General features: G+C 43.3%; 2 protein-coding genes across 7 annotated transcripts in view; both read right to left on the reverse strand.

Moving 5' to 3' along the window:
• The window catches only part of birc6 (baculoviral IAP repeat containing 6), a 267,517-nt gene extending 249,856 nt beyond the window's left edge, over window positions 1–17,661 (reverse strand). For 5 of the 6 annotated variants that reach the window (XM_063191494.1, XM_063191492.1, XM_063191495.1 and 2 more), the window contains exons 1-3: window positions 17,263–17,660; window positions 10,574–10,755; window positions 2,371–2,508 (exon numbers count right to left, since the gene is read on the reverse strand). In XM_063191494.1, the coding sequence (XP_063047564.1) occupies window positions 2,371–2,508; window positions 10,574–10,755; window positions 17,263–17,473 (531 nt within the window). In that variant the 5' untranslated portion in view covers window positions 17,474–17,660. Of the gene's footprint in view, window positions 1–2,370; window positions 2,509–10,573; window positions 10,756–17,262 lie in introns of all 6 variants that reach the window. The other variant, XM_063191496.1, reaches the window with a different exon arrangement.
• A 1,279-nt stretch (window positions 17,662–18,940) lies between these two features.
• yipf4 (Yip1 domain family, member 4) lies at window positions 18,941–23,218 on the reverse strand. Its single transcript, XM_063191663.1, has 6 exons — window positions 22,943–23,218; window positions 22,232–22,385; window positions 21,726–21,897; window positions 19,856–19,933; window positions 19,653–19,766; window positions 18,941–19,354 (listed from the first exon to the last, which is right to left on the reverse strand). The coding sequence occupies exons 1-6, from the start codon at window positions 22,998–23,000 to the stop codon at window positions 19,217–19,219; spliced, it is 714 nt and encodes a 237-aa protein (XP_063047733.1). The 5' UTR covers window positions 23,001–23,218; the 3' UTR covers window positions 18,941–19,216.
• Between the last annotated feature and the right edge of the window lie 2,462 nt (window positions 23,219–25,680).

The following is a 25,680-nucleotide window of genomic DNA, read 5'->3' on the forward strand; positions in this document are numbered from 1 at the left end:
AAAGTAGCTAGTTATTGGTCTCTTCTACCAGCCAAACTTTCACCAGCATTTCAGCTTAATGTAAGTCCCTGGAAACGATTCAGCTCAGACGTTTGACTCAATACAACCATGTAAAACATATTCTCATAACTACGCACTGATAAGTGTTTGACAACTGTGGCGGTTCTGAACCCTCCAATCTTGGCAGGTATTGTGTAAACACTCTACTGGCAGGAGTTAGAACGCATGCATACACACACAAGAGGCTGCGAGCTGGTTGACATGCCAGAAGCATAACGAGCTGCCGATTGTTTGGGAACAGGAATGTGGCAGGCTTGTGTGTGTCGTCGAGTGTATGATTGTGTCCAGTGTGTGTGTGTGTGTGTGTGTGTGTGTGTGTGTGTGTGTGTGTGTGTGTGTGTGTGTGTGTGTGTGTGTGTGTGTGTGTGACATTTAATTGAGACATTTAATTCAGAATTAACTTAACACTTAGTTCTGAATTAATTTTATCCTACTTTGAAAACATCATGTCAACACAAATGAAAGGACAATGTAAACTCAACAAACTAGGAACAAACACGCAGACTAGATATGCACCGGATCCGGTTCTGGTTCCATATCCGGATCCGGCAGGATAATAGGGTTTTTCACAAGATCCGGGTCCGGCAGGATCTTAAGCAGTCGGATTCGGTGTCCGGCATTGTCTGGTGCATCTCTAGCCTAGGCTTTTCAGTCAGTCTTTCACAACCCTAATCACTGCATGGAGTGACAGCCCATTGGAAGCGGTCGTTGCAGGCAGTGTGGCAATAAGTAGAGGTGCTCCGATCACCATTTTTTGGCCCGATCACCGATACCGATCACCAAAAATCTTTATCTGCAGATCACCGATCATTGCCGATCACAGAAATTATTTCCTATTTTTTTAATAGCCTATTAATTATCCTTATTGAATACCATTTCTGCCCATAAACCAATCAATCTTAATTTGTACATGTCACTTTCACAATGTAGGCCTATTATTAGGCTATTATTTTTATTATCATTATTATTATTAGGCTATTATTATTATTATTATTATTATCTTGCAGCTCTTTCAGACTAGTGTTGGTAATATAGCCTACAAGTAAGTCTACAGTATTAATCAATTTATAAGTTATTGCATATAATTACTAAACTATTTAAGATTGAATTGAAGCTCAGACACCTGGATCTCAGTCTCTCGTCTTCTGCATATGAGAAAAAACCCTGTCGCTTTAAATGAGCAGCCTCGTGAGGAGAGCCCCTCCCCTCTCTGTCACTCACTGTCCACAGCTGCAGTGCTCCGCGACCGCTCTCTCCCTCTCACCTCACCTGTCGCCGTTTGGCGTTTCAGCGACTATCAAACTAATCGACTGACTGTCAATTACAACTTTGAAAACAATAACGTTGGCATGCTTGTGCGGACAACGTGAACTTGTCGCGTGCTGACCGAGGCAACTACACAGGTTATAACGTAAAATGGCTAACTGGCGAGAAGTAGTCTATCGCAAATTACATTGTGACTGAAACACTTGAGATTCTACACAAAACAAGAAAAAAACTTCACTTGAAAGAACAGGCAACACGCACAACACAGCGTGTCTGCGAGGAAAGCTCTTTCTATGTAACACTGTCAGATTGTAGAATTCCCTGCACAGACTCATTGAGTTTCACCGTCCACTCTCCCTCTGCACTGTTTGGTGTTGCAGCGACTACAAACTAATGACCTGGCTGTGCATTAGGCTACAACTTTGAAAACAATACCGTTGATGATTGTTTTGGAAACGTTTAGTTGTTGCGTGCTCACAGGCTGTAACTCAAAATAGCGAACATGGCGAGACTGACACGTCATTCGCAAATTACAAGCGCCATGTAAACGGCGCATGGATCGGAAAATCAGATCATTGTTGATGCAGATATGATTATAAATGGTGAAAATGAAGGAGGGAATTCCAAAAAGTTAAAGACAAATAAAGATGCCTTATTTTGGTGCAGCAGCTGTGCAGAGCCAGCACCTAGACTACATGCAGGCAGCGCCAGGTGTAGGCCTAAAGGCAAAATGGTTGCGTGAGGAATTTAATATCTCTGGATCGGTTTTTTGATCGGCATGTTTTTCCGATCACCGATCAGGCTATTTTTGGCCATTATCGGCCGATCTTGATCGGCTGCCGAGCAATCGGAGCACCTCTAGCAATAAGCCAATGAGTCTAAAAAATAGTTTGAGCCAATGTAATAAAAAGGGTCCACATGTGCGAGTAGACTAAATGTTTCAACCCTTTTGTAGGATCCGGTGGGATCCTAAAAATCAGGATCCGGTGCATCTCTAACGCAGACACATAACAACATAAAGGGCATTAAAAACCCCTCACTCACCTTGGCCACTTTGTGGTTGGCTGCGGTCTCGTGCGAGGTGCTCTTGAGGCCCTCCTTGAGCTGCGTGAGGAACAGGTCGTACCCCTCCGTGTTGGACACGTCCACCTTCTCCACACATGCGGAGAGCAGCTGCTGCGCCTGCCACACAGAAATCAAAAGCATGATGAGTATCATCCAAAAAAACATCCAACTAGGGATGCAAATTATCGATTAATTCATGAATCATTAGTTGATAGCCTTATCGATCAACTTACGATTAAGTGATAAGCGACGTTTCCTCCTTGAAATCTCAATGTCTACTAAAACCCAAACATTTTAACTAAAAATTGAGATAAAATACCAGATTTAAATTAATTCTATTTCATTTCTTTAATCCAAAAGGTGATTTAAATATTCCCACTATTCACCCCTCTTCACATGCCCATTTCACCTGGGTCTCTTGTCAGTTGAATTGTCGATTAATTGCGATCAGGGCTCTATATTAACACCAGCCAACCGGCCAAATGCTGGTGAAATTTCTGCTTGGCTGGTAGAAAATACCAACTAACTAGCCTTTTTGACCCATTAGTGAGTGTGTGTTTGGCTAGTAAGATTAACATCTACTAGCCATTTTGGCTGGTGATGAAAAAAGTTAATTTAGAGCCCCGATTGCGATTAATGCTTTTTAATCGATTAATGCATTGATCGATTAATCGATTAATCGTTTGCATCCCTACATCCAACACACAGAAACACAAGGCAGGAGTGAGTTTCTCAACAGCGTTGTTGCTAACCAAGTTAGCAACGTACTTGGTTGCGATGCAATTTCCCATTTGGAATCTCTTTAGTTGCTAACTGATTAGCAGCGATGTTCTTGAGAAACGGGACCCTGATACATAAAATAAATAAGCAGTCTGTCTGTACGTTGAACAAAATGCATCCCAGCAGCCTCTAGCTCAGCAAGCCGGGTCATCGAGACTTGAAATGGTAATAACAATGTACAACAATAAAAATAAAATTTTATTTCAGTACATTTATTGCATTGCGTATCATTATTGCCGTAAATGCCAACGGCAAACAAGGCAGTCAATCTAAAGCAAGAATGGGTGTCGCTGCTGCCACAGTTTCCTTTGTCTGTGGCGATGCCACACACACAGACACAGACACACAGACACACACACACACGGCAGTGGTGCTAATCGATACTGGCAACCCAACCACACCTAACTAAAAGGGGGAGCAGCACAGCACAGCAGGGTGAGGGGATACAGGCGCCGGGGATACGTAGCGCAACAACTCGGCAGAAGCCAGCCAGACTAGTGCTAGTGGTGCAGCAAACCAGATATTTTTTTTTTGTTTTAAGTTTGTTTTTGGGACTTTTTTTGCCTTTATTATGATAGGACAGTGTGAGAGGAGACAGGCCATAAGCAGGAGAGCGATATGGGGTAGGGCTGGGAAAAGACCCCGTCCGGACTTGAACCGGGGTCCCCATGGGTATGCAAGTCCAAATGTGGGGGACTTAGCACGCTGCGCCACAGCGCCCCCCGAACCAGATATCTCTAATGACTGCACTCCTTCCTCTCCCACCATTACAGTCTCTCGGGCATCCCAGCTGCCCTGACGACTTTTGACCAGTGCCTACCAGGAGGGGGCAACAGGGATGACGCAACATTATGCAACACTCTTTGTCTGAAGAACTGAAGTGGAGAACGTCACTCAAGGGGTTCTTTTCAATATCATAAGTTCTGTCCTCCCCAAGTGCTTGTGGCCTTGTGATGATTGCACAAGATGTCATTGACAACAGAAGTTTAATTGAGATTTTTTTTTAGATTAAGTTTAACAGAAGTTTAATTGAGAGGGGGAAAAGTCCCATGAAAAACATTGTTGTGGTTAAGTTGACAGACAGCGGAGAATTGTTTTCTCCACAGAGGCGGGGCATCACGTCAATCGCGAGGCCACAAGCAATAATAGAATACCTGAACAAACATCACTCAAAGCATCCAAGGAAACCGTGTCTAGGCCAAGAAGTCTATACTTCTAGCCAAGTGGAGTCTACATTTGCAATACCATGCACATAGGCCTGTGCACTTCAGTGAAGCCCTCAACGAGCGAATAGCAAATATATGTAGAGTGTGGTATTCAAAAGACTTCAAAGTGCATCCAAAGGGGTAGCATGCCGTCGTTTACAGCACAGAGCTCATCAATAATGCTGTTGATGATGACCGACTCACCCCCACATCAGGATGGGTGAGGATAGCGATGGTGTTTGGACAACATCCCTATACCACACTAGGGCTGTAACGATATTGTATCAATCCTAGAAATTGTGACACGCATTCACGTTACTGTATAGGGATGCAAACGATTAAATCGATTAATCGATCAATGCATTAATCGATTAAAAAACATTAATCGCAATTAATCGCCAATTCAAATGATAAGAGACCCAGGTGAAATGGGCATGTGAAGAGTGTGTGTGAAGAGGAGGTATGAATAGTGGGAATATTTAAATCACCTTTGGATTAAAGAATTGAAATAGAATTCATTTAAATGTGGTATTTTATCTGTATTTTATAGTTTTTAATTACATTTTTTAGACTTAGTAGTTTTTTTCCGAGAAACATTGAGATTTCGGGGGGGAAACACCGCTTATCAATTAATCGTAACCGCAGAAATACACCAGCGGCGATCTGAGCGAGTCGCGCGACGGAAGTAATTGACTTTGTATTGAGTCGTGAGACAAAAGCGATTCTGGAGACTAGAGCGATTTGCGCGACGAGCGCGACAATTTGAAGTTGAAATCTTTTCAACTTTCTATGACGCGGTTCGGCGACAAGCCGCGACAGCCAATGACTGTATAGAGGTCAGTGACCACAGCCAATGGGAATGCTTGAATGCTTTGCCTTCTGCCTGTACGGACATACTCTAGTCTCCTCAATCTCTCGTATCGCTTGCTGCTGCACTCTGTCACTTGAATCGTGTCGCTGCTGGTGTATCTCTGCGGTAAGTCGATCGATAAGGCTATCAACTAATGATTAATGAATTAATCGATAATTTGCATCCCTAATACTGTATCATGATGCAGGGAGGCAGTACCCTGATGCGCCCTTTAAAAGTTTTGTTACCTTTCAGTACAGAAAACAACCACATGATGTGATGTGATAGTGCTTCAAATCATCATCATTGGGTTTTTTTTTTCTTTCTTAACTTCACAGAGGAAAGGCTATTCCCATGGGGGGTTGAGGACAGCGATGGTGTTTGGACTACATCCCTATACAACACCATTATCGCCACATCTTCTAGCAACCACAAGCACACCCATATGAATGCTCAGAAGAGCGGAGGGATGGGAACGGGGTAGATCAGTTTCCAACATGTCCCATTTGCTTTGTGTCAGCTTGACTACAGACGTCAACAGAAGCTTGTGATGGACACGACGCCTTTTATTTGTTTCAGTTAACTGTATGGAGCGCTCAAAGCAGCTGAAGCAATATTGTTTGACGATCGATTAGCATGTCAATCCAAAAAGACACCTATGCGGCAATAAACAGCATAGATAATGCCCTAATCAATTCCAGTCGACCAACATCACAGATGCCAAAGGTTAAATCAAGTCTCTCTTAACTACAAATGGCCTCAAGGGAAAAGGGAAGAAAAAAAGCCTCCATGTGGTGAAGATTGACGACACATTAACCAGGTCACGTTTCTGATCTTAACAGCACTGCAGAGCTGTGAACCATGCACACACGTCTGCGAGCAAAACACCCTTTGACTGGAGGCTCACGAGATCAAACGTCTTCTGCTAGCCAGGGGGAGGGACGTGGGAGAGAGGGCTTCATGTTGGAGCATGGAGTGTGGGGCAGGTTCAAAGGTCACGAGGCGGGGACCCACCTGACTGCGATCTCCCTCACGTGCTGGCCTACACAGAGTAACTTTTGCAAGGTGGAATGACGGCATGCGTGTGCGAGCCGTAGACTAAGCATATGATCAGTGATCCCATTACTCTCAGTTTTCCCGACAAATAGTTGAAATTGGCAGTGTATAACTGACACAGAGGCAAACTAGCTTGAGATGAGAATGGAGAAATCCGGCCATATTAATTTCACTAGTAGTTAGCCCATCTTCCAGGCTAAAGAAGTTTGCTAATTGGAACCCGCAGGTCCAGTCAATCAGTTGGAGCAAATACGTGTCAGGATTCTTACTTTCTGACCATCGGCTAGGCTGTTCGCCGCTGCCATAAGTACAGAAAGATATTGGTTAGTGCAAGTCCAACATCTGCGTGGTAAAGACCACAGGGTATGATAAATACGGCAACATAAAGCTGCCCTGGATTACGAGCACTTTTACAGAATCCACTTAACTTAATGTCAAAGTGAACATGTGATATGAAAAAAGCACAAATGTTTGTGTTTACCATTATACACCAATGCACAGGAACATGTGCACAGTAGTCAATAATAACTGCTGAGGTGATCCAAGTCGTTTATTGTTTTGTGCTTGCCATCATAGTTGTATGTGTGTAAAACGCTGCTGGACTAAGCCTTGTAGTGTGACAGAATGGGTGGCCCTGTGTGTGGCTGTAATTGACAGACAGACATTTACAACAACATCCTTCATGTGGGTCAGGCCAAGGGATTATGCAACAGCCTGTAGCAAGAGAACGATGCAAAACAGCAGCAGGGGAATATGGACAAGCTGTATGGTCCTGACCTACACATTTAATCACTCAATCAGCGAGTGCAATGCATATGGCATTTTATTTGGTGTCTTCTTCTACCTTGCCCTCTACTTGCACTGTAATTGAATACAATAGGTTTGGTTAGGTTTGGGTCTGTTGAAATTTTGCAATCTCCTTGATTTCTTCATTGGCTAAACCTTGCACTAGCACAGGGGGTGGGGAGCCTTTTTCATTCGAGGGCCACTTAAAATTGCTCCAAGGGCTGTAAAAGTCCTCCAAGGGCTGTACTATAAACGGATTTCCCCCTGCACTTTAGGCCTATATTGAAGGCAGCCACCTTCACAACAGACCCCACCTTCTCTAGGTATTCTGAATACTTAATTGTATCGCAAATGTAATTTCTAAGATTCTTTTACAAAATGACAAATTTCATGTCAAGCTTGCATAACATTAAAATTATATCGGGGTCCGGATAAAACAGCCTCACCCGTAAACGGCCCTTGAGCCATACTGTCCCCACCCTCGCGCTAGCATCCACCTAGCAGCTTTAACAGCAAAACTAGTTCTGTAGCCCCCAATGGTGTGTGAGGTGGGTGACTTTCAACGCTCTGTTTTTGTCTCGGATGAGCCCTCCCTGTCTGCAATTCAAACAAGAGGCTAAACAATCTTCCACAAACACATTTACCACATTAAACTATTACGGTAATGAGCAACCGGGTTTCTCCCTTTTGGATGCCTCATCATTTAATTAGACAACAACAGGATGTTGGAGTGCAGCAGGGCCAGGCAGCAGTGTCCGAAGCCGCCCGCCACGCTGCAACGCCACCTCTGCTTCTAGGACAGTGTCTCCCAACCAGGGGTACGTATACCACTGGGGGTACGCGAGCACACCTCAGGGGGTACGCGGAAAAATGTAATAATAAAAAATACATTGACTGTAGTCACATTGGGATAGAGCAAGAGAACATGAGTGAGGGCGAGGGGGTACATGTCATATGACAAAATGGCTTAGGGGGTACACAGGACAAAAAAGGTTGGGAAACACTGTTCTAGGAGACTAGGGGTATTCTTTCCGATACGCAGACTCCTGCCCTCGGCCTGTGCTTGAGGCCTCGCGTTTCGTTGACGCCAAACCTCCTTGGAGAAAACAATTACGTCGTCGTCGTCCCCTCCCCCGCTGTCAGCCTAGCCAAGACAACTTTTGGGGGACTTTCATCCACCACCCCGATTGCAAATGAGAAAATGACATTAGTATTGTGTTTTGACGAGATGTTGAAACGCACTTCTGTCGTCAGTGACGTCATCACAAGGCCACAAGGAGGCAAGAGAGTGAGCAAGGGAGGACGGGAGTTAACATATTGGAAAGAGACCCAGGAGGAACAGCCAGCTCTTCATGTCATGGGGTTCACACCACACTCAAGGCACCACGGATGACTAATTGGGCAGAGAAACACAGTGTGTCGAGCGTCCCTCAGACATGCTGCCGTCATGTCACACACACCCACGACGACCCACAAATAAATATGGAGGAACACGGGAATGACAGCAGGAGGAAAACGCCAAGTGCATACGGAGAGAGAGAGAGAGAGAGAGAGAGAGAGAGAGAGAGAGAGAGAGAGAGAGAGAGAGAGAGAGAGAGAGAGAGAGAGAGAATGAGAGAGAGAACGAGAGAGAGAGCATGAGTGAGAGAGAGAGAGAGAGCATGAGTGAGTGAGTGAGTGAGTGAGTGAGCGAGTGAGCGAGCGAGTGAGCGAGAGCGCATGAGAGAGAGAGAGAGAGAGAGAGAGAGAGAGAGAGAGCGAGAGAGCGAGAGAGCGAGAGAGCGAGAGTCAAGGGGAGGGAAAGAACACTAGGGTAAAAAAAAAAGAAAAAAAAAAAGACATCAGTCATGAATTATTTCAGGGCTGAGGCCGGCTGCATGTGAAATGCTGTTCTTCCAGCCTTTTGGCCTGCACAGAATTTTTGTTCTTCATGCTCGTATAACATCACCAGATAATGTCTCCATGAGTGCAATCCAATATGCGACCTTGCGTCCTCCACTTGTGCTTGTGGCCTCGTAAAAGGAAGTAACACGTTGTGATGACATCACTGACAACAGCATTACATTTCAATATCTCGCAAAAGCTCAATTGCTAAGTCATTCACTCATTTGCAAACTGGATGTTGAAGAATAGTCCCCCCAAAATTGTTGTGGCTAGGCTGACAGAGGGGAAACTTAATTGTTTCCTCCACGGAGGCGGGGCATCAGCAAGACGTGAGGCCACAAGCACAAGTGGAGGACGCAAGATCGCATATTGGAATGTGCATGTCGCCGGCTTATGTAGCACAGTTGGGAGTGGCTCAGCCTCGGCCATTTCCCTGTTAAGAAACGTGTGGCGCGGCGCTACACTGGACCAGTTTGTCTACATTATTGCCCGGTGTCTTTTATCTTACATGTTATGCGATCCCGATATTAAAGGTTGCAGTCTGTTCTACGTACACTGCGCATTGATGTAACCGAACAACGGCGAGATTAACCATTTCCTGGCCTTAAAAAAAAAAAAAAAATCCCAGAGGAGTGGAGAAAGGGCTTTTTTTTGGGTCACCACGGCTCCAGTGAATGAATGCGCCATTGATTCCTGATCTAGGATTTTCGGTGCCCTGATGGCAAGTTCGGGCAACGGGGATGCCGGCTTACCACAGATAGGGTAAAGATGAGAGCCGAGATGTTCGCTGGAGGAGTTATATTCTAGGTCAGGTGAAAAGGAAATGCTTTGGATTCCAGTTACGTTAAGTGACCATAGACAGGACTTGTTTGCAATACAAGAGCTCTATACAATTACTGAATAATACATGTGAGCACACCGCTGTAGATTGTAGTGCATTGAAGATGTGACTCGCGTGTCATAGATACAGAGTACTGCATGCATCAATTCTTAAAATGTACAATGTCAGTGGAGGTGTTCCTCAGCAAGGGCGAGAGCTCCACGCAGGGGAGAAACGGAGCCATACTGAATAAAACTTGCAGTCTTTTGCATTTGTGGAAACAAAAGAGAAGACTTGCGTGAGACTCAGTTGCAGCAAATTGAGCGGCAGCTTAACTGGTCGTATTTATCCACAAATCAAATCGATTGAAACATTTGTGCGGGCCAGACGCTTGGCTCCTTTTCAGTTGCTCTGTTCAATAGTAGCCTCCATAGGAATTAATGCATGGAGGAGGATTTCACTTTACCAACTCTAAACTTTCAGGTGTCCCCTCCATAACATAACACACTGTGTCTTGGCAATAAGGTGTGCGTGTGAGACGAGTGTGTGTGTGTGTGTGTGTGTATACACATTAACACACTGTGTCGTTGCCAGACTCATCCAGGGCTGTAGGGGTGTGTGTGTGTGTGTGTGTGTGTGTGTGTGTGTGTGTGTGTGTGTGTGTGTGTGTGTGTGTGTGTGTGTGTGTGTGTCTGCATCACAGAACCGGCACACTGCAGTGACAGTAAAGGTATAAGTGTGTGTGTGTGTGTGCCTGTGTGTGTTTGCCCCTGTGTGTGTATGCTCGGCGTGCGTGCTCACCTCTGTGACGGGCAGCTCCAGCTGGACCATGTCCTCTGGTTTGGAGACGGGCGCCTGCAGCGCCGTGTCCAGCAGCAGGATGCCATTCAGGTCCTTGCGGCAGCCCACCGCGTAGTCGTCCACAAACAACACCTTGTCCACCGCCGGGAAGTACTGACACCTCACCCGGCCACCGGGCTTAGCTGCGCACGCACACACACACACACACACACACACACACACACACAAGCGAGACAATGGAAAAATAAACGTCACATTTCTTTTCCTTTCTTTTTGTTTGTGTGACCTTTATTAAAGCAGACAAGACAGCGAGAGAGACAGAAAATGAGTGGGGAGGGCGGGGGGGGTGTCTGCAAAGGACCTCTGGCCATCGAACCCGGGTCGCCTGATATGTGTAGGCTAAGGGTGCATCAACTCCATCAAGTTGTGAAACGGGCAACACAGAAAAACAATAGTGTGACATAGGGCTGTAACGATACACTCAACTCACAATTCGGTTCGTAGCATGATTTTTGACCTACGGTTCGATACGCCCCACGATTTCTGAAATGCATCTCCACTGAAGTTTGGAAACACGATCACATTAAATCATAAGGTTGTTTTCTGGACTAATGGGTAATAAAACTTTGAAAGAGCGTATCACGATACTGCCTCCTTGTATCACGATACAGTATCGTGACTCTGTGTATCCCGATTTCTCGGTTCGATACAATAAGCTTATCGTTACAGCCTTAGTGTGACAACATGGCCCATATCAGAAGGGCCTTGGCTGTAAACTCTGGTATATAAGGGGGTCGCCTCATGGTAAAATTTGGGAACCCTTTCTTACGGCATACGCGTACGGCAGACAATAGTATGCTAAACTTCATGAAAAGAATGATCTTCGCACACGCAGAACTTCATGCAGTTGGCGTAAGCCGAAACATTGGTCGTATTAAATTTAACTGCATGAAGTTCTGAGTGTGCGACGACCATTCTTTTCATAAAATTTGGGAACCCACCACCCCCCACAGAACACACATATATTCACAGTTTAGCCTGAATGGTAGTCCCTACGTAGATCAGAACCAGTTGAAAACCCTTTCGTTTTCCAAACCACGGGGTCAGTGATTTCTTCAAAGTCTTACTGACAATGTAGATATGCGTTTACCCAAATCTAACGGCTACGGTCAGAATGACAAAATGCACTTCAGATTTCCTTTCAAAATTAAATCCATCACTGCTGGTCAGACAAAAATGAACAGATCTATCTCCTGGCTGTGCAAAGCCAGCCATGTTCCACAGGCATATCCAATCAGCCCAATCATCAGCTGTGTCTGCCCAAAAATGGACATATCTGCTTTTGTCCTGACCAGTCTGCACAAATTCCTACAATAGCTTTCCCCTGAACCTATTTACCGTACAGTAATGCTCTGTTGTCAAAAAACGTAACTTGCATACACCTAAAAATAACATGGAATGGGGCCAAAGTCAATGTACTTCTGAGGATGGAGATTAAATCAATCTTCTTTTTATTAAGCTCTTGCCAATATAATGACAGGCAGATAGTTACTTGGAGATCGTCTTCAACTCATTCCCTCTCTATTGGCAAGTATGTCTACTCTCTGACTACAACTCGCCATTAAACTTAACGCATGATTCGACCCATCAACTACAACATTCCCTTCCACAAATTCCTTTCTATAGCTTCACTCCAGGGAGAGAGAGAGACACAGAGAGAGAGAGAGATAGAAATAGAGAGAAAGAGAAAGAGAAAGCGAGAGCAATTTCACAGGATCGGGGCCCAGAGAGAGAGAGAGAGAGAGAGAGAGAGAGAGAGAGAGAGAGAGAGAGAGAGAGAGAGAGAGAGAGAGAGAGAGAGAGAGAGAGAGAGAGAGAGAGAGAGAGAGAAGCATGTGTTCACTGAAGCAGATCAGGGAGGGCAATAACAGTTATTACGCCGGCCTTGAGCACGTGCTTCAGAGCACAGGTCACGGAGCAAGTCATTCTAGACTCTAAACTTGAGGGGGAGCACACCGACCGACATCATACCACGTGTCATACAAGTCTATTTACATTTCAGAGGTCCGTACAGTAACTGTTTGAGGAACAAAACACTTGATATCATTTGCATGTCCCTCCCACCAGAGTCTGTTCAGAAAGTGGAATGGCTCTCTTCCTCTCCTGATGCATCTGCAGGGCACAATCACATTCTCCATTTTTCTGCACGTGATCCATGGATAGATCACTAAATATTTCTCCACAGCACTTCTTGTACATCGGTGAATGATGCTTTTTTGGGCACGCACGGCAGGTGGTAGAACCGCAGCTAATACGCATAAATTAATTACTGTAACATGGTAATTAACGTACTGCAATGTCATTATGAATATGCTTCTTAGAGAGTCCACTAAAAAGAAAATAATATTCCATACAATGGTGGCATTAGTTGTGGTTGCTCCACCCTGACGTGTCGTGTGCTACTACTAAAACGTCACTGACCCGCATACTGCTCGTCACTCAGACTACCTCGCTTGACTTCCTTGAACAACTTGATGTGAGTGTGGATGTGTGTGTGTGTGTGTGTGTGTGGGTGGATGTGATAAAACGTCAACAACAGTTGTTTTGTTACAAGACAATCCTGATTGCTCTCAGTCTGGCTGCGGCGTGCGGGTTACGTAATGTTGTGTCACTGCGAGCTGCCCACAGCCCTTTGAGGCAGCAGGGCCATGCAGGATGTGATCTCTGGGCTGGCTGGCCAAAATCCCGGCAAAATGTGACCATCACTTCTTTCTAACCTCGTCGCCTGCATCAGACAAAACAACTGCAGCAGAATCTTCCATTCACAACAACACTGACAAGACAATCATCTACCTGTGTCATATGCACCAGGTGTAGTAACTCAATAGCTTTTGAAAAAAAAACAAAACAAAAAAAACTGTGATATACTGTAGCTTAAAAGCAAAATATCCTCAGTTTCAGCCTCCTCTGATCAGCTTCGGAGTCTCCTACTGGGCGATTGTACATTTTGTTCTTAAAATTGTGCCACACACTAAAGGCACCTCTTCTCTTCTGACCTCACACAGACTTGCGGTGTCTTACGGGGTTTACGGTGAGCACAAAGAAATTAATTTGCCTTTTCCACTTCTGCCTGGTCATCCATGGTGACCACGTAAGACACAAAAATCCCTCCTTACCCAATTCCAATTTCAGTGTGACACCTGAATTTATATTAGAGGATAAGTATGTTGTACTGTCTGACACCAATGTGAATATGGCACTGCCCTTGTGTTATTCAGACATGTATACATCACTGCATATTGGTTCCTGTGTGCAGCAAAATTATAATAAGCAATTAATATTAAAGTTGATAGTGCCATGCTTAAAATACTGCTTACATTTTCAAAAACACAAGAAACGATGTCACTGGAGCTGAAGGCATGTTTTGGTTTCAGATTTTCTTTGCCGAGTTTGCCTGTCTGCCTGTAGCCTTTGCAATGCGGGAAGCTCAATTTCCATGCAAATGACAAGGTGTACCTTTAACCAACATCAGCTAAGATCATGTTTGTTCATATGAACTCTGACAGTACATAGCAGTCCTAGTAAGACCAACCAAGAGACGGGACACTAAATCCATTCATTCATATTCCTAAATGAATAGTAATGGGTTTCAGCGCCTAGCAGTGCAGTCATAATGGCACACAATCAATAAGCAACTTAGTTAATTCACTTGGTTAGATATACGTGTACACATTTAACCCGTAACATTAATTATTCAATTCCGTTTCATGTCAATGAGTCACAAGCCTGCTCACTAGAAGATATGACAGTCAGTCAAGATTATATAAGGCGTTTGGGTAGAAAATAGCAATTCATAGACTATGCTTAAGTGCAGCTTTCATTAAGGCTAAATTATCATGTGAACTGTCATTTTCCATGAAAGCTTATGTTGACATTATGAACACTGACAACATATGAGGGCCTTTTCTTCCTTCAATAGAATGGCTTTCCAAATGAACCCAGTGCTTTACTGGGACATTTTCTATCGCATCAAATTCTCTGGATTTCAAATCCAAAAGCATGCCTTCAAGAGGTCAACTTTAACAACCATTATTTTTTTATTACTAAAGTTAGGTCATGATTCATTTGAAAATGTAACGAGTCAGATTACCCATTTATAACAGAGTCAGTCACATTATGGTATCCATGCAGCCATCTCTTAACAGAGAAACAGACTGCCAAAATAGTATCATGTTATTTTTATTTTACTTTTTTTAATCTAAAGCGCACAAAGCATGAGGATTGTACAAGAAACTAATGCATCTTAATCATGTGGCCATTCAGTACATTCATCACTGCTGAGCTTGCTGCTGTCCATTTTAAATGGAATCTTTTCAGTGGCACGTCGAATAGCTATTTGCAACAAGTAGTCACCTGGGAAACACAGATGTGGAGGAAATCTCAAGCGAGCGCGGAAAGGCCAGTGCTGGCTCAACAAGGCTCAACATCAGACCATTTCCTTTCACTTGCCTACAGCTTCAAACTGGTCACCACTTAATGCTGCTGCAGTGATCTCTTACATTTCAAACACAACGGTATCCAACACACACACACACCCATGACTGACTTGCAGACTTTCACACTTTGTATGTGTACGATGAAGTCCATATTTTTCATGTCCCTGGTTAAGTTTTCTGCACAATCTATCTAAGTATCGAGAATGATAGGCCAAACAGGAATTAACTACATCCATGCAGTACACCCTATGCTCATGTTTACATAGAGGGCAATGGTCAGGTTGGTGCTTGTTTGGTCTAATTGCTTTGAGTTGGACTCCTGACACTGATATTAGACATTAAGTATCCCTTAATTGGTCAAATCAAAGTCATTCAAACTTAATTGAAACTGAACATTGACACACACATCTTTGTGAGAGCACAAACATCCTTTTATGGATATTGAGGAATATCTTGCATTTTTATTCAACATAAAGACTGTCCTGATTGTTTATATTATGGATAATATTAGTCTGGTACACATGATCCCTATGGCCAAAATAGGGATAAGACTACCTCATTAAATAGACATCAGGTGCTGGGGACGGACATTATTAATGACAAGCAACAGACAATAGGAAAATAACAGCCAGTAACAGCCATTTGTGCGGAGATGTGTTCCCCTAAGGGCTTAGATTGGGGGCATGCAAAGAACTATAACAATTGTCAAACAGTTGTTGACATCATCTGACAAAATATTATTGTTTGAAACGTGCACTGTCAAATTCGCTCCTGTGCCAAACAGCATCACGGAAATGCCACAGCACCAATTCTACGCTTGGGGAAATGAAGGTATACACAACGGTCAAGTTTAAGAGGGGTGTAATGAGTGAGGTGATGTCGTCTGGAGTTGGATGGCAACAGATTGGGTTGAACAATAACAGTTAACTTACTTGTATTACTAACTGCGAGTCAATATTTGAATTGGTAAGTCGTTTCACAAATGCAAAGCAAAGGTCCCCTTGCACAGAAGCGTGTCATTGCTATTTGTTATTCTTTGAAATGCTTCTCCATCTAAACAAACACCACAAATAAACAAACCGCGTCTTCAAGGGGGTTATCAGAAAACAGCGAGTGTAGTTCTAGTGCTTCGACCTTGTGCCGCTGGCAACTTATTTGACTGTCATTTAAGGCGATGTAGTTGTGTGTCAACTAACAATGCGGACAGCAGGGTATGTTTACACAAGCAACCATAACGAGTGGAGGTTAGCCTCAGAACAGCTGCCAATCTGTGTTTATCGTATCAGTTGGCGTGCAAATGACCCTGATTTCAATTCGTTCACACTTGGAGTGGATATCTGCGAGTAATCCGCTGAATTGAAGGGTTTAGCTAACGTTATACAACGCTAAATATTCGTCGTCAACCACTGTTATGCTACGGTCCTCCTTGGTTTAGATGTTTGGTGTACTTATTCGCCCAGCTATGACTGTCAAGGATATCAGATTGTTGTGTTGACACACAGGTCCTACAAACGTAACAGGATGAGAGAACACTCACTTGCTAATGACACTTATGTCAACGTTACTTCAGGATCAAGACAGCTAACCTTGCTAACCAGCCATCATTCCCTTGACAGAAAACAACGCCTTTGACCATGTTCAAGGTCCAGATTAATGGGTCATTATCTTTCTGAATGTAGGCGCATTGTTAAGACGAATACAATTCATATTTGGTGATCTGAGAAATTATTGGATTCTGGACTCTGTAGGATTATGGCATTTGGCAATAATAAGTGCGGTGGGACTCGTTGGTTAGCCCACATACAGGTGACTAGCTGACTTGCTTGCTAGTAAGCTTTTCTCTATTTGAGTTCAAGCTAATGCTAGCCAACAGTGGTAAAACACAGCAGCATGCTAGTGGCAGTTAGCAAGAGGTTCCACCAACCCAAACCATGAGCAAGTTAAGTCGGATTCCACCCATGACACACAAATAATAACACGTCCATGGAAAAAGATAGTGGTTTAAAGCTCAACTAGTTCGGCAGACATCAGCTAAATATCCGAATTCACCGCTATTTTCAGCCAGGGTTGATTATCAGACAAATCAACCGTGGCTAGCAGGCCTAAAAATATCTTGACTTGTCGAGAAACTTGAAGAGGTTTTGACAATGTAACAAGCAGTCGCTTTCCACCAACAACACATCTGAAACTTACCATGCAAAGCCGATGCCTGCAGTATAGCACCAGAGGTGCCGTCGATTACTTTGATACTTCCCCGGCTGGTGACGGCCAGGATAGCGTTGAGGGCCGGATGGTAGGAGAGGCTTCGCAGGCCCTCCTCGTCGCAACGCAGGCAACCGTCTCTCAGCACAACCCAGTCTGAGGAGGTGGACGAGCAGGAGCCCGGCGAGGCCGCGGCCGCCATTTTCACTTTATTTTCCCAACCCCGCTCTGTTTTAGGGAGCTGTGTATATGCAAGTCAGAGTAAAAAGGTAAAATCCGAATCCCAAACCTCCGCTGTACTAGCTACCACTGCTAGCTCTCTTCTTCCGCGGCTTCTGTGCTCCTCCTCTCCCGTTGCCGCAGCCAGTCACTATTCACCATCGGCACTAGGAAACGTACGGGCGTACCTCAATTGATTTTAGAAAAGTGGACGGGATTAGCGTAAGAAATACTTGCTCACGCCGTACCACTAGGGGCACTCCGCCGTCTGCGCAGACATGAGGATGATGGGGCTCTGTTTATTGTTGGTCATCATGACTGTAGGCTACTAAATATCAAAATACCAGAGGCCCACACGAACTGAATACCCCGCACACAGAAAGTCTACTCTTCTTTGTCGAGTGTTGTATTAACTTAAAATATTTTAGTAACATCGAAATGTAGTAATGAAGCAAAATAGTATAGATGACTAATGAATGTGGTGTGTCAAGAGTAAGGTAAATATCCAGCCCACCTCAAGTGACTACCTGGAGGGTAGGCCTATTGTAGATATGCCTACAACAAATTAGGTGTGATGGCAGTGAAGCGCTCATGAGCTTGCACCATGAGAAGAAATAAATAAAATATTTTGTCAGAAGACAAATGAGGCGTTATAAGGCCAATTGCCAGTCTAAATGTTAACAAACTGATTGCAGGACACAGAACAGACTCACCTTCCTGACCGCCTTATTAGTGCAACTGTCAAAATTAGAATATGATCTTAAATACCCAATCAAGAATACCCCGCCTCAACTATGCATCATGGTTAAGCACCCAAGTACCAAAGTAGTAAAGGCAGCCTGTTCATATTTCATTGAATAGCTTCTAAAAGAATAATTACATTGAAGACAGTAATATGGGCAGAAGTCTCAGAAGCATTTGCAGAATTTGCATTTAATAGGTATACTTCTATTGTACACAAATTGCACCACTTCATCATGTTTTCTGGCTGGCATGAACTACTGGGGTATAAAATCGTACAGAATTCCATGTTGTTACAGTGAAGATTACATTTTGGCCGCCATCCTTCTAAGTGTGTAGGCCTACTACTAGTGCACGAAAGCCATCTGGCAACCCTAGAAAATGACTAGAAAAGGCACCCGACATTAGCAGACATTATTTTTTTATTACATATCTACCGTCTTCCAGTTCACTTATCCACACTGGAATTTAAGTTCAGACCTTAAGTCACATAAATAATATCCCCCTTCCCCAAAGACCAAAGTAAGATGGATGAAAAGTGTCATGTCTGCTTGACCAATTCAGTTGAACATAATAGACGTTTAAAGGAGAGGAAAGAAACTACAAGGCTTGATGAACCACGCTCCTGGTGTGCCCTGCGGCAGTTTCTTGCTGTTTTCCGACGATCCCAATGGTCCATTCATAGAAAAAATACATATCTAAAAAGGTATACACAATAAAATGCAATGGTGTTTTATTTCGTGAAAAAAAATAGCATGAATTTTAACACCATGGCATCAAATAAACGTTCACCCCCTATTTCCAAGTCTGTCCACAGGGTAATAAAAACATTAATCTTATTTCTTCTTTTTAAAAAAAGAAAGTAAAGTAACATAAAAGGGAAAAAAAAAGCATTGCCCATCGATCCGGTGGGCTTCATATTCTTCGAGGACTATCCACCACTTGTCATGGTGCTACAGGAGAATGTCCATTTTACAGTGCCTCGTCAGACACCAGTGTAGAGGGAGAGGAAGTAGATGTACAGGAGGAATATGGGGTAGATGAGGAGCGGCTTCTTCGTTTTGAACTCGTCTCCGACAAGAAGAGAAGCAGCACTGTAGGCGGCCCAAAATACACCAAACAGCTGAGGGGAAGAAAGGCAGGGGAAAAAAAGACATTAATAGCAATGTGATCTGTGGCAGTACTGCCACATACTTGCTAATAAACAAATAACATTTCAGTGAAATGTATACTCTCTGACTAGAGGTGTGGTCCGTTTTGTGGACTCGAGATCGAAGGTCAAGTATGGATTCAAGAAAGCGTAGGTAATAGATCACACTCAGGTTCTTCTTTGTTTTTCTTTTGTATTAAGCCATTGCAGGGGTCAGACAGATGTTCGGCTACACAATCCTTCATCAGTAGGCTCAAAGTTTAAAACTCACCTTAACTAGTGTTGAAACAATATCAAATCCCCCGATGACCAATAGCAAAGGGGCTATGACGATGAGTGGCAACAGTGAGTATCCAATCACTCCAAGAACCTGTCCATAAGAAACCTGCAAGACAGAATTACCAATGGGAAGTTATCTTTTGCATTGAATTCAATGTAAATGTTGATGACAATGAATAGCTGAGTGACATTTACCTCTCCACCGAGGACTCTTGCTAGCAGAAAAATGGTCAACGATCCAAATATCCAAATTGTAATGATCCAAGAGACAACCTAGAAAAAAATGCAATGTTACAACTCACATATTATAATGCATTTACTAAACTTACAGTTTATGTATAATAAGAATAATGTTGGCAAACAATATACCATGTTGTTGTTGATTTCTGTTCTGTTGTCTGTTTTAATAATAATTCGATTAGGTGAAATCAGACACTTTGACTAATGATTGACTCAGATTTTAATAAAACTTATTGTGCCTTTGTAATGGCTGGGTAGAACCCCAGAACTGCATTTGCATGAATCTGGCACTAATATTTAGGGAAAACAGACTAAGAAAGATTAATTAAGAGGGTAGGACACTATACAGTCATCCTTGATTATGCCAGTTTTGATGTTCTTTGAAAGCTCTTTTCTGGCTCTATAAATTACTAGGGATGCACCGATACCACTTTTTTGAAAACCGATATAAGTACGAGTACATTCATGTGTGTACTTGCCGATACACAGTACCGATACCTTTTACCACCAACATACAATGAACATAAATGCATGGCCTTGTTTTTTTCCACCTGTGATATTTTTTATTGTCCATTTCCATGTAGATTTAAATGTCAGTAAATGTATGAGGTGGCACTTTTTTCCATGCTGCTTTCAAGTCCACAGAACGTGACGAGATTTTGCATTGTTTCGTGTAATAGCAGTATCGTATCTGGTATCGGCAAGTGTTTGACGAGTACGGGTACGAGTATAATGAGCAGTATCTGTGCCGATACCCGATACCAGTATCGGTATCGGTGCATCCCTATAAATTACACAAATAACATAGAACATCACAGTTATCCGGGGAATACATTATGAGATATTGAAAATCACAAAAATATTTTAAAATGGCCAATATCTCAACTAAACCTAGCCTGCAATGTCATGAACAACCACTGAAATGTTTCCGTTTGATTCTGGAGTCATTTCAGAGATAATGTGACCAGGGCTATAAATTCACTTTGTTCATCACCAGCTAAAATGGCTAGTAGATGTTGATCTTACTAATAAACACACAGTCAAAATGGCTAGTAAGTTTTGTTTTCTACCAGCCAAACTGAATTTTCAACAGCATTTGGCTGGTTGGCAGGTGTTGATTTAGAGCCCTGAACGTGACAAACTTTTGAAAGGGGTTGTAGTAAAGTAGTAATAGAGTAGTGCTAGAGGAGATTACCCCACTTATAGGGCAAGGCAGTCATGGGTAAGCAGGTGGGGCGTCAGACTTGTAGCCAAAAGGTTGCGGGTTCGACTCCCGACCCATCAGGTTGGTGGGGGGTGTAATTAACCAGTGCTCTCCCCCATATTCCTCCATGAGAGAGGTACCCTGAGCATGGTACCGTCCCACCGCACTGCTACCTTTTTGGCGCCATTGGGGGCTACCCCTTTGCACGGGTGAGGCATAAATACACTTTTGTTGTGTGCACTTGTGTGCTGTGGAGTGCTATGTCACAATGACAAAGACAGATGGAGTTTCCCAGTTGGGCTTTCACTTTCGGCTTTCAATTCACACCCCACCTGACACTCTACATTAACATTTTGGGTGCAGTTCCAGGTGAGGTACTCTTCTCTTAAAACAGGTCTATTACTACTTTATTACAACTCATTTCAACCTTAAAATCACAAGAACCAAACAACAAAATTTCAGGTGTTATTCATAACATTGCGGGGGGGATCGACAAAGGTTGCCGGTGTAATGCTATGTCTTATTTTTAAATTGTTTTTTATTTAACACTGACTAAAGCACATATTAAACATCAGAGTGCATAGAACATAGGCTACACTGTTTTATATAACTAAAACTTACCCTGAACTGGCCATAAATTGAGATCATGGAGAAGAGTAAGACGACGGCCAGAGGCCCCCAAAAGTCAGGGTTATCTCGCACAACTTGTCGGTTGAAGCCCAGAGAGGGCATTGGCATCAGCACACAGCGAATCTTGTAGTAGATATCCTTCAAGTCAATGTCGAGCTCTTCTCTGCAAAATATTGGAAAAAACAAAACTGTGTAAAGTCAAGTGTCATGGGTATTGATCTGTGTGACATGCTAACTGGATCCGTAACAACTGGTGACCCAGATGTTTCGGAGCAATGGTGATTGGTTGTAAGTACATGTCACTAATAGAGATTTCTAAAATTTGGTTTTGACCAATCACTGTGTTTTTCACATATGGAGTCATTACTTGTGATGGGGACACCAGATAGTCTGTCACACCTGTAAGCATTCTCAGATTTCTACTTGAAAGTGTTTCATGTAAACACTTCTTGGTGTGCCAAAAAAGGATAACAAGGATTACAAGTCTTCACACTCACAGAAGGGGCTTGGTGTCTTCCGAGTCCTCCTCTTCGACTTCCAGTAGCCACCCATACCCTCGCTGTCTCAGAAAGGTGGTGGCATATGCATCTTTTGTATCGCTGCCCATGTTCAGCTTAATATCTGCTGGAGCATCGATTGTACCACTCAGCTCTGAAGATGGTAGAAAATATGCATCGTCAGCCATGTACATGTTACTTTGGAAGGAGGCATAATAGAACATAATAAAAAGCTTCACAGCAACTGAAATGCATTGCCTAACATCTAGCTCCTGTAGCCTCTAAGCCAAAGTTCCCAGGCTGAGTTTTGCCAGTAGCAATGATGTCAGCTGCTTCGACAACCCAATGGAAGTACAGTAATTCAAAGGACAGATAGGTGTCACAAATCGGCGATTAAGGGAGAATGCGAATGGCGTCAAAACTGTATACATTTTGTATTTCCTAGTTTACGAGGTGAAACTGTACGACATAAATTAGCCACAGCTCTTCAGCTAACTTGCGTCAGAAAAAGCTAACCAGCTAACGTTAGCTGTGACAGTAATCTCGGCTGTCAAATTTGCAGCCGTTACTAACTTCAGTACACAGAACGAGCTAACACCATTTTAAAATGACTATACACACACTAGACCTCGCTCAGTACATTGGATTAGCAGGAGAGACGACACTAAACTGACAACCTAAAATTATGGGCCTGTCTGTGAGTAACATTACCTTCAGCTCCAGCCGAAGAGACGAAGGTAAAATCTCCGTTGGTGGGAGAGAACTGCATCGTTGATGTCGAGGTAGCAGTTTTCCCAACCGCTTACATTTACACAGATGATTAAGATCAGATGCTTTTGGCAGGTGTATTGACAAGATTGGCATGAAATAGTACTCAGAACTCTGTCATTTGTAGCCCATTCTGTTTGTTAGCGAGATGCAACCGATTTTCGGCAGCCACACAATCCTCAAAACAGACAGTAGGATAGGAAGCAGGAAGTGAAAGGGACACGTCAAATCCTCACACGGGTGCGGAAAAAGTTCGCCACCTACAGGCGAAGCGTGAAACAACCTGACATCTTTACAGTAAACAAAAGTCATTTTCCAATGGCACGCATTATTTATCAAATGGAATGGGTTTGAAGCGTCAACCCAAACATGTGCCATAAACCTCAAGTATAAACCTGGCTAGCTGATATAATATCTCACAGAAAAAGGTGTCCTGGGGTAGATGGGCTATCTTTATTTGTGCAAAGGAAGGATCATAGTCATAGCCATATATAGAAAGAAAATCCTTATCTGTGCGTTTATCACTTGGCCTACTTGTCGATCAATCATTCCTTTTGATGACACTTGTGCATGCTTGTGCATTCGCACGCGCGCTCTCGCCCTCTCTCGCTCACGCTCTCTCTATCTGTAGGATATTCTGGAAATATTAGAGACTCGGAATAGGCCTACTGTTTCTTTTTAGTTTGCTAGGCCTACTGTCTAAATAAACCACTTTGCTTAGTTCACAGTCTGTTTACGGCTTATTTTTATTTTTCACTTATTCTTGGTGGTAAATGTATGTCAGACTCAGATGTTTCAATCTCATTCTCATTGTAGACCTACAACAACAACAACAACAACAACAACAACAACAACAACAACAACAACAACAATCTTACTATGTTTTAAGATAGACATACTCAAAAGTGGGATTGGGAGAAGAAAATCGGTAGGCTAATGGTGGTTGTTCTGCAGTACAAACAGAGATAAGTCTCTTTTCCATTGGGTTCCGCGTTCCGGTGCGGGCTTTATAAATATTCATGAAACTTGACGGGGGGGTCAATGGTGCTGTCTCGCACGCATTTCCATACAACGCAGACTAGAACTGGGCCGTATGATCAGCTGCTGCAACTAGCCGCGACAACACCGTGTTTTCNCCATTGTGAATCTAAGCCCTAATCCAAACAATAGGACCTAGGACTAAATATAACCAGCGATCTCCTTCTCTTAGACCCATTGACATGTGTTTGGGCTTGTTCGAAAGCTGCGAATCTTAGCTTTTCACAGGTTTTTACGGCACGTGTTTATGTTCTTTCAATCCAAAGTTATATAACGTTAACCGCCGCTGTTTCAAGTGAAAAGATATTGGGTTCCAACCAGCGTTTACCTCGTCATTTTGTTTTCGAACAGACAGCGATCTCCTTAACCTAGACCTACAGACATGTGTTAGGGCTTGTTCGAAAGCTGAGATTCTTAGCTTTTTACAGGTTTTTACGGCACGTGTTTATGTTCTTTCAATCCAAAGTTATATAACTTTAAGCGGCCGCTGTTTCAAGTGAAAATATAGCGCTTTCCAACCAGCGTTTACCTCGTCATTTTGTTTTCGAACAGACAGCGATCTCCTTAACCTAGACCTACAGACATGTGTTAGGGCTTGTTCGAAAGCTGAGATTCTTAGCTTTTTACAGGTTTTTACGGCACGTGTTTATGTTCTTTAAATCCAAAGTTATATAACTTTAAGCGGCCGCTGTTTCAAGTGAAAAGATAGCGCTTTCCAACCAGCGTTTACCTCGTCATTTTGTTTTCGAACAGACAGCGATCTCCTTAACCTAGACCTACAGACATGTGTTAGGGCTTGTTCGAAAGCTGAGATTCTTAGCTTTTTACAGGTTTTTACGGCACGTGTTTATGTTCTTTAAATCCAAAGTTATTTAACTTTAAGCGGTCGCCACTTCAAGTAGCCTAAACAATGGCGTTATTCTCCAGTCGGATAGAGAGGAAATCTTTGTTCCCTCGAATAAACCACAGTTGTCTTTTTCATTCGAAATTTTCATTTTTACATTTAATTTGATAACAGCAAATTCGCCATCCCTCTGCAGGTTCGTAGGCTATATGAAGATATGTGCAATGAAAAGGGCTACTTTAGTGTGCCCTATTTTGCATGGTGGTAAAAAAAACGACTTCTCACAAGGAGGAGGCATGGAGCTTTGGAAATAGCGTGATTTTAAAATAATAGCCTAATAGGCTAATAATATAACTCCTTGGCCAAGGACTGGACTTAGGCTACTTTAAAGAACATGATAATTGCTTGAGCAAATTTTCTCTGTCTACTGTAAAAACTGCCGACAGAAAAGTTGATTTTTAAAGTGCGTGGGTGGGGATAGGTGTTTTCACATGCCGGTAAATCCTAACACAGGCAACATTTAGCCTAGTGGAACTCAGCTCCGCACGCCTCGAACCACGTCTTTCGCGATTCTATAATCGCCCCTGTTTGAGCCCTGTTTGAGCTGATGATGGGTGTGTATGGGTGGAGTAAATGCAAAAAGAAAACGAAACCACGCCCCAGCAGCGCGCAGCCCCGTTCTACCAGGGCTAGTCGAAAAAGGACTATAGGCTACTACCAGTCTCTGGTACAAATCTAGCCAGTAGCCACAGTTGTAAACATTCTCATCAGGCACCATTATGGGCAGCCCCGAATGTTG

The sequence above is a fragment of the Engraulis encrasicolus genome, chromosome 24 (genome assembly GCF_034702125.1).
Source record: "Engraulis encrasicolus isolate BLACKSEA-1 chromosome 24, IST_EnEncr_1.0, whole genome shotgun sequence".
NCBI classification, from domain to species: domain Eukaryota; kingdom Metazoa; phylum Chordata; class Actinopteri; order Clupeiformes; family Engraulidae; genus Engraulis; species Engraulis encrasicolus.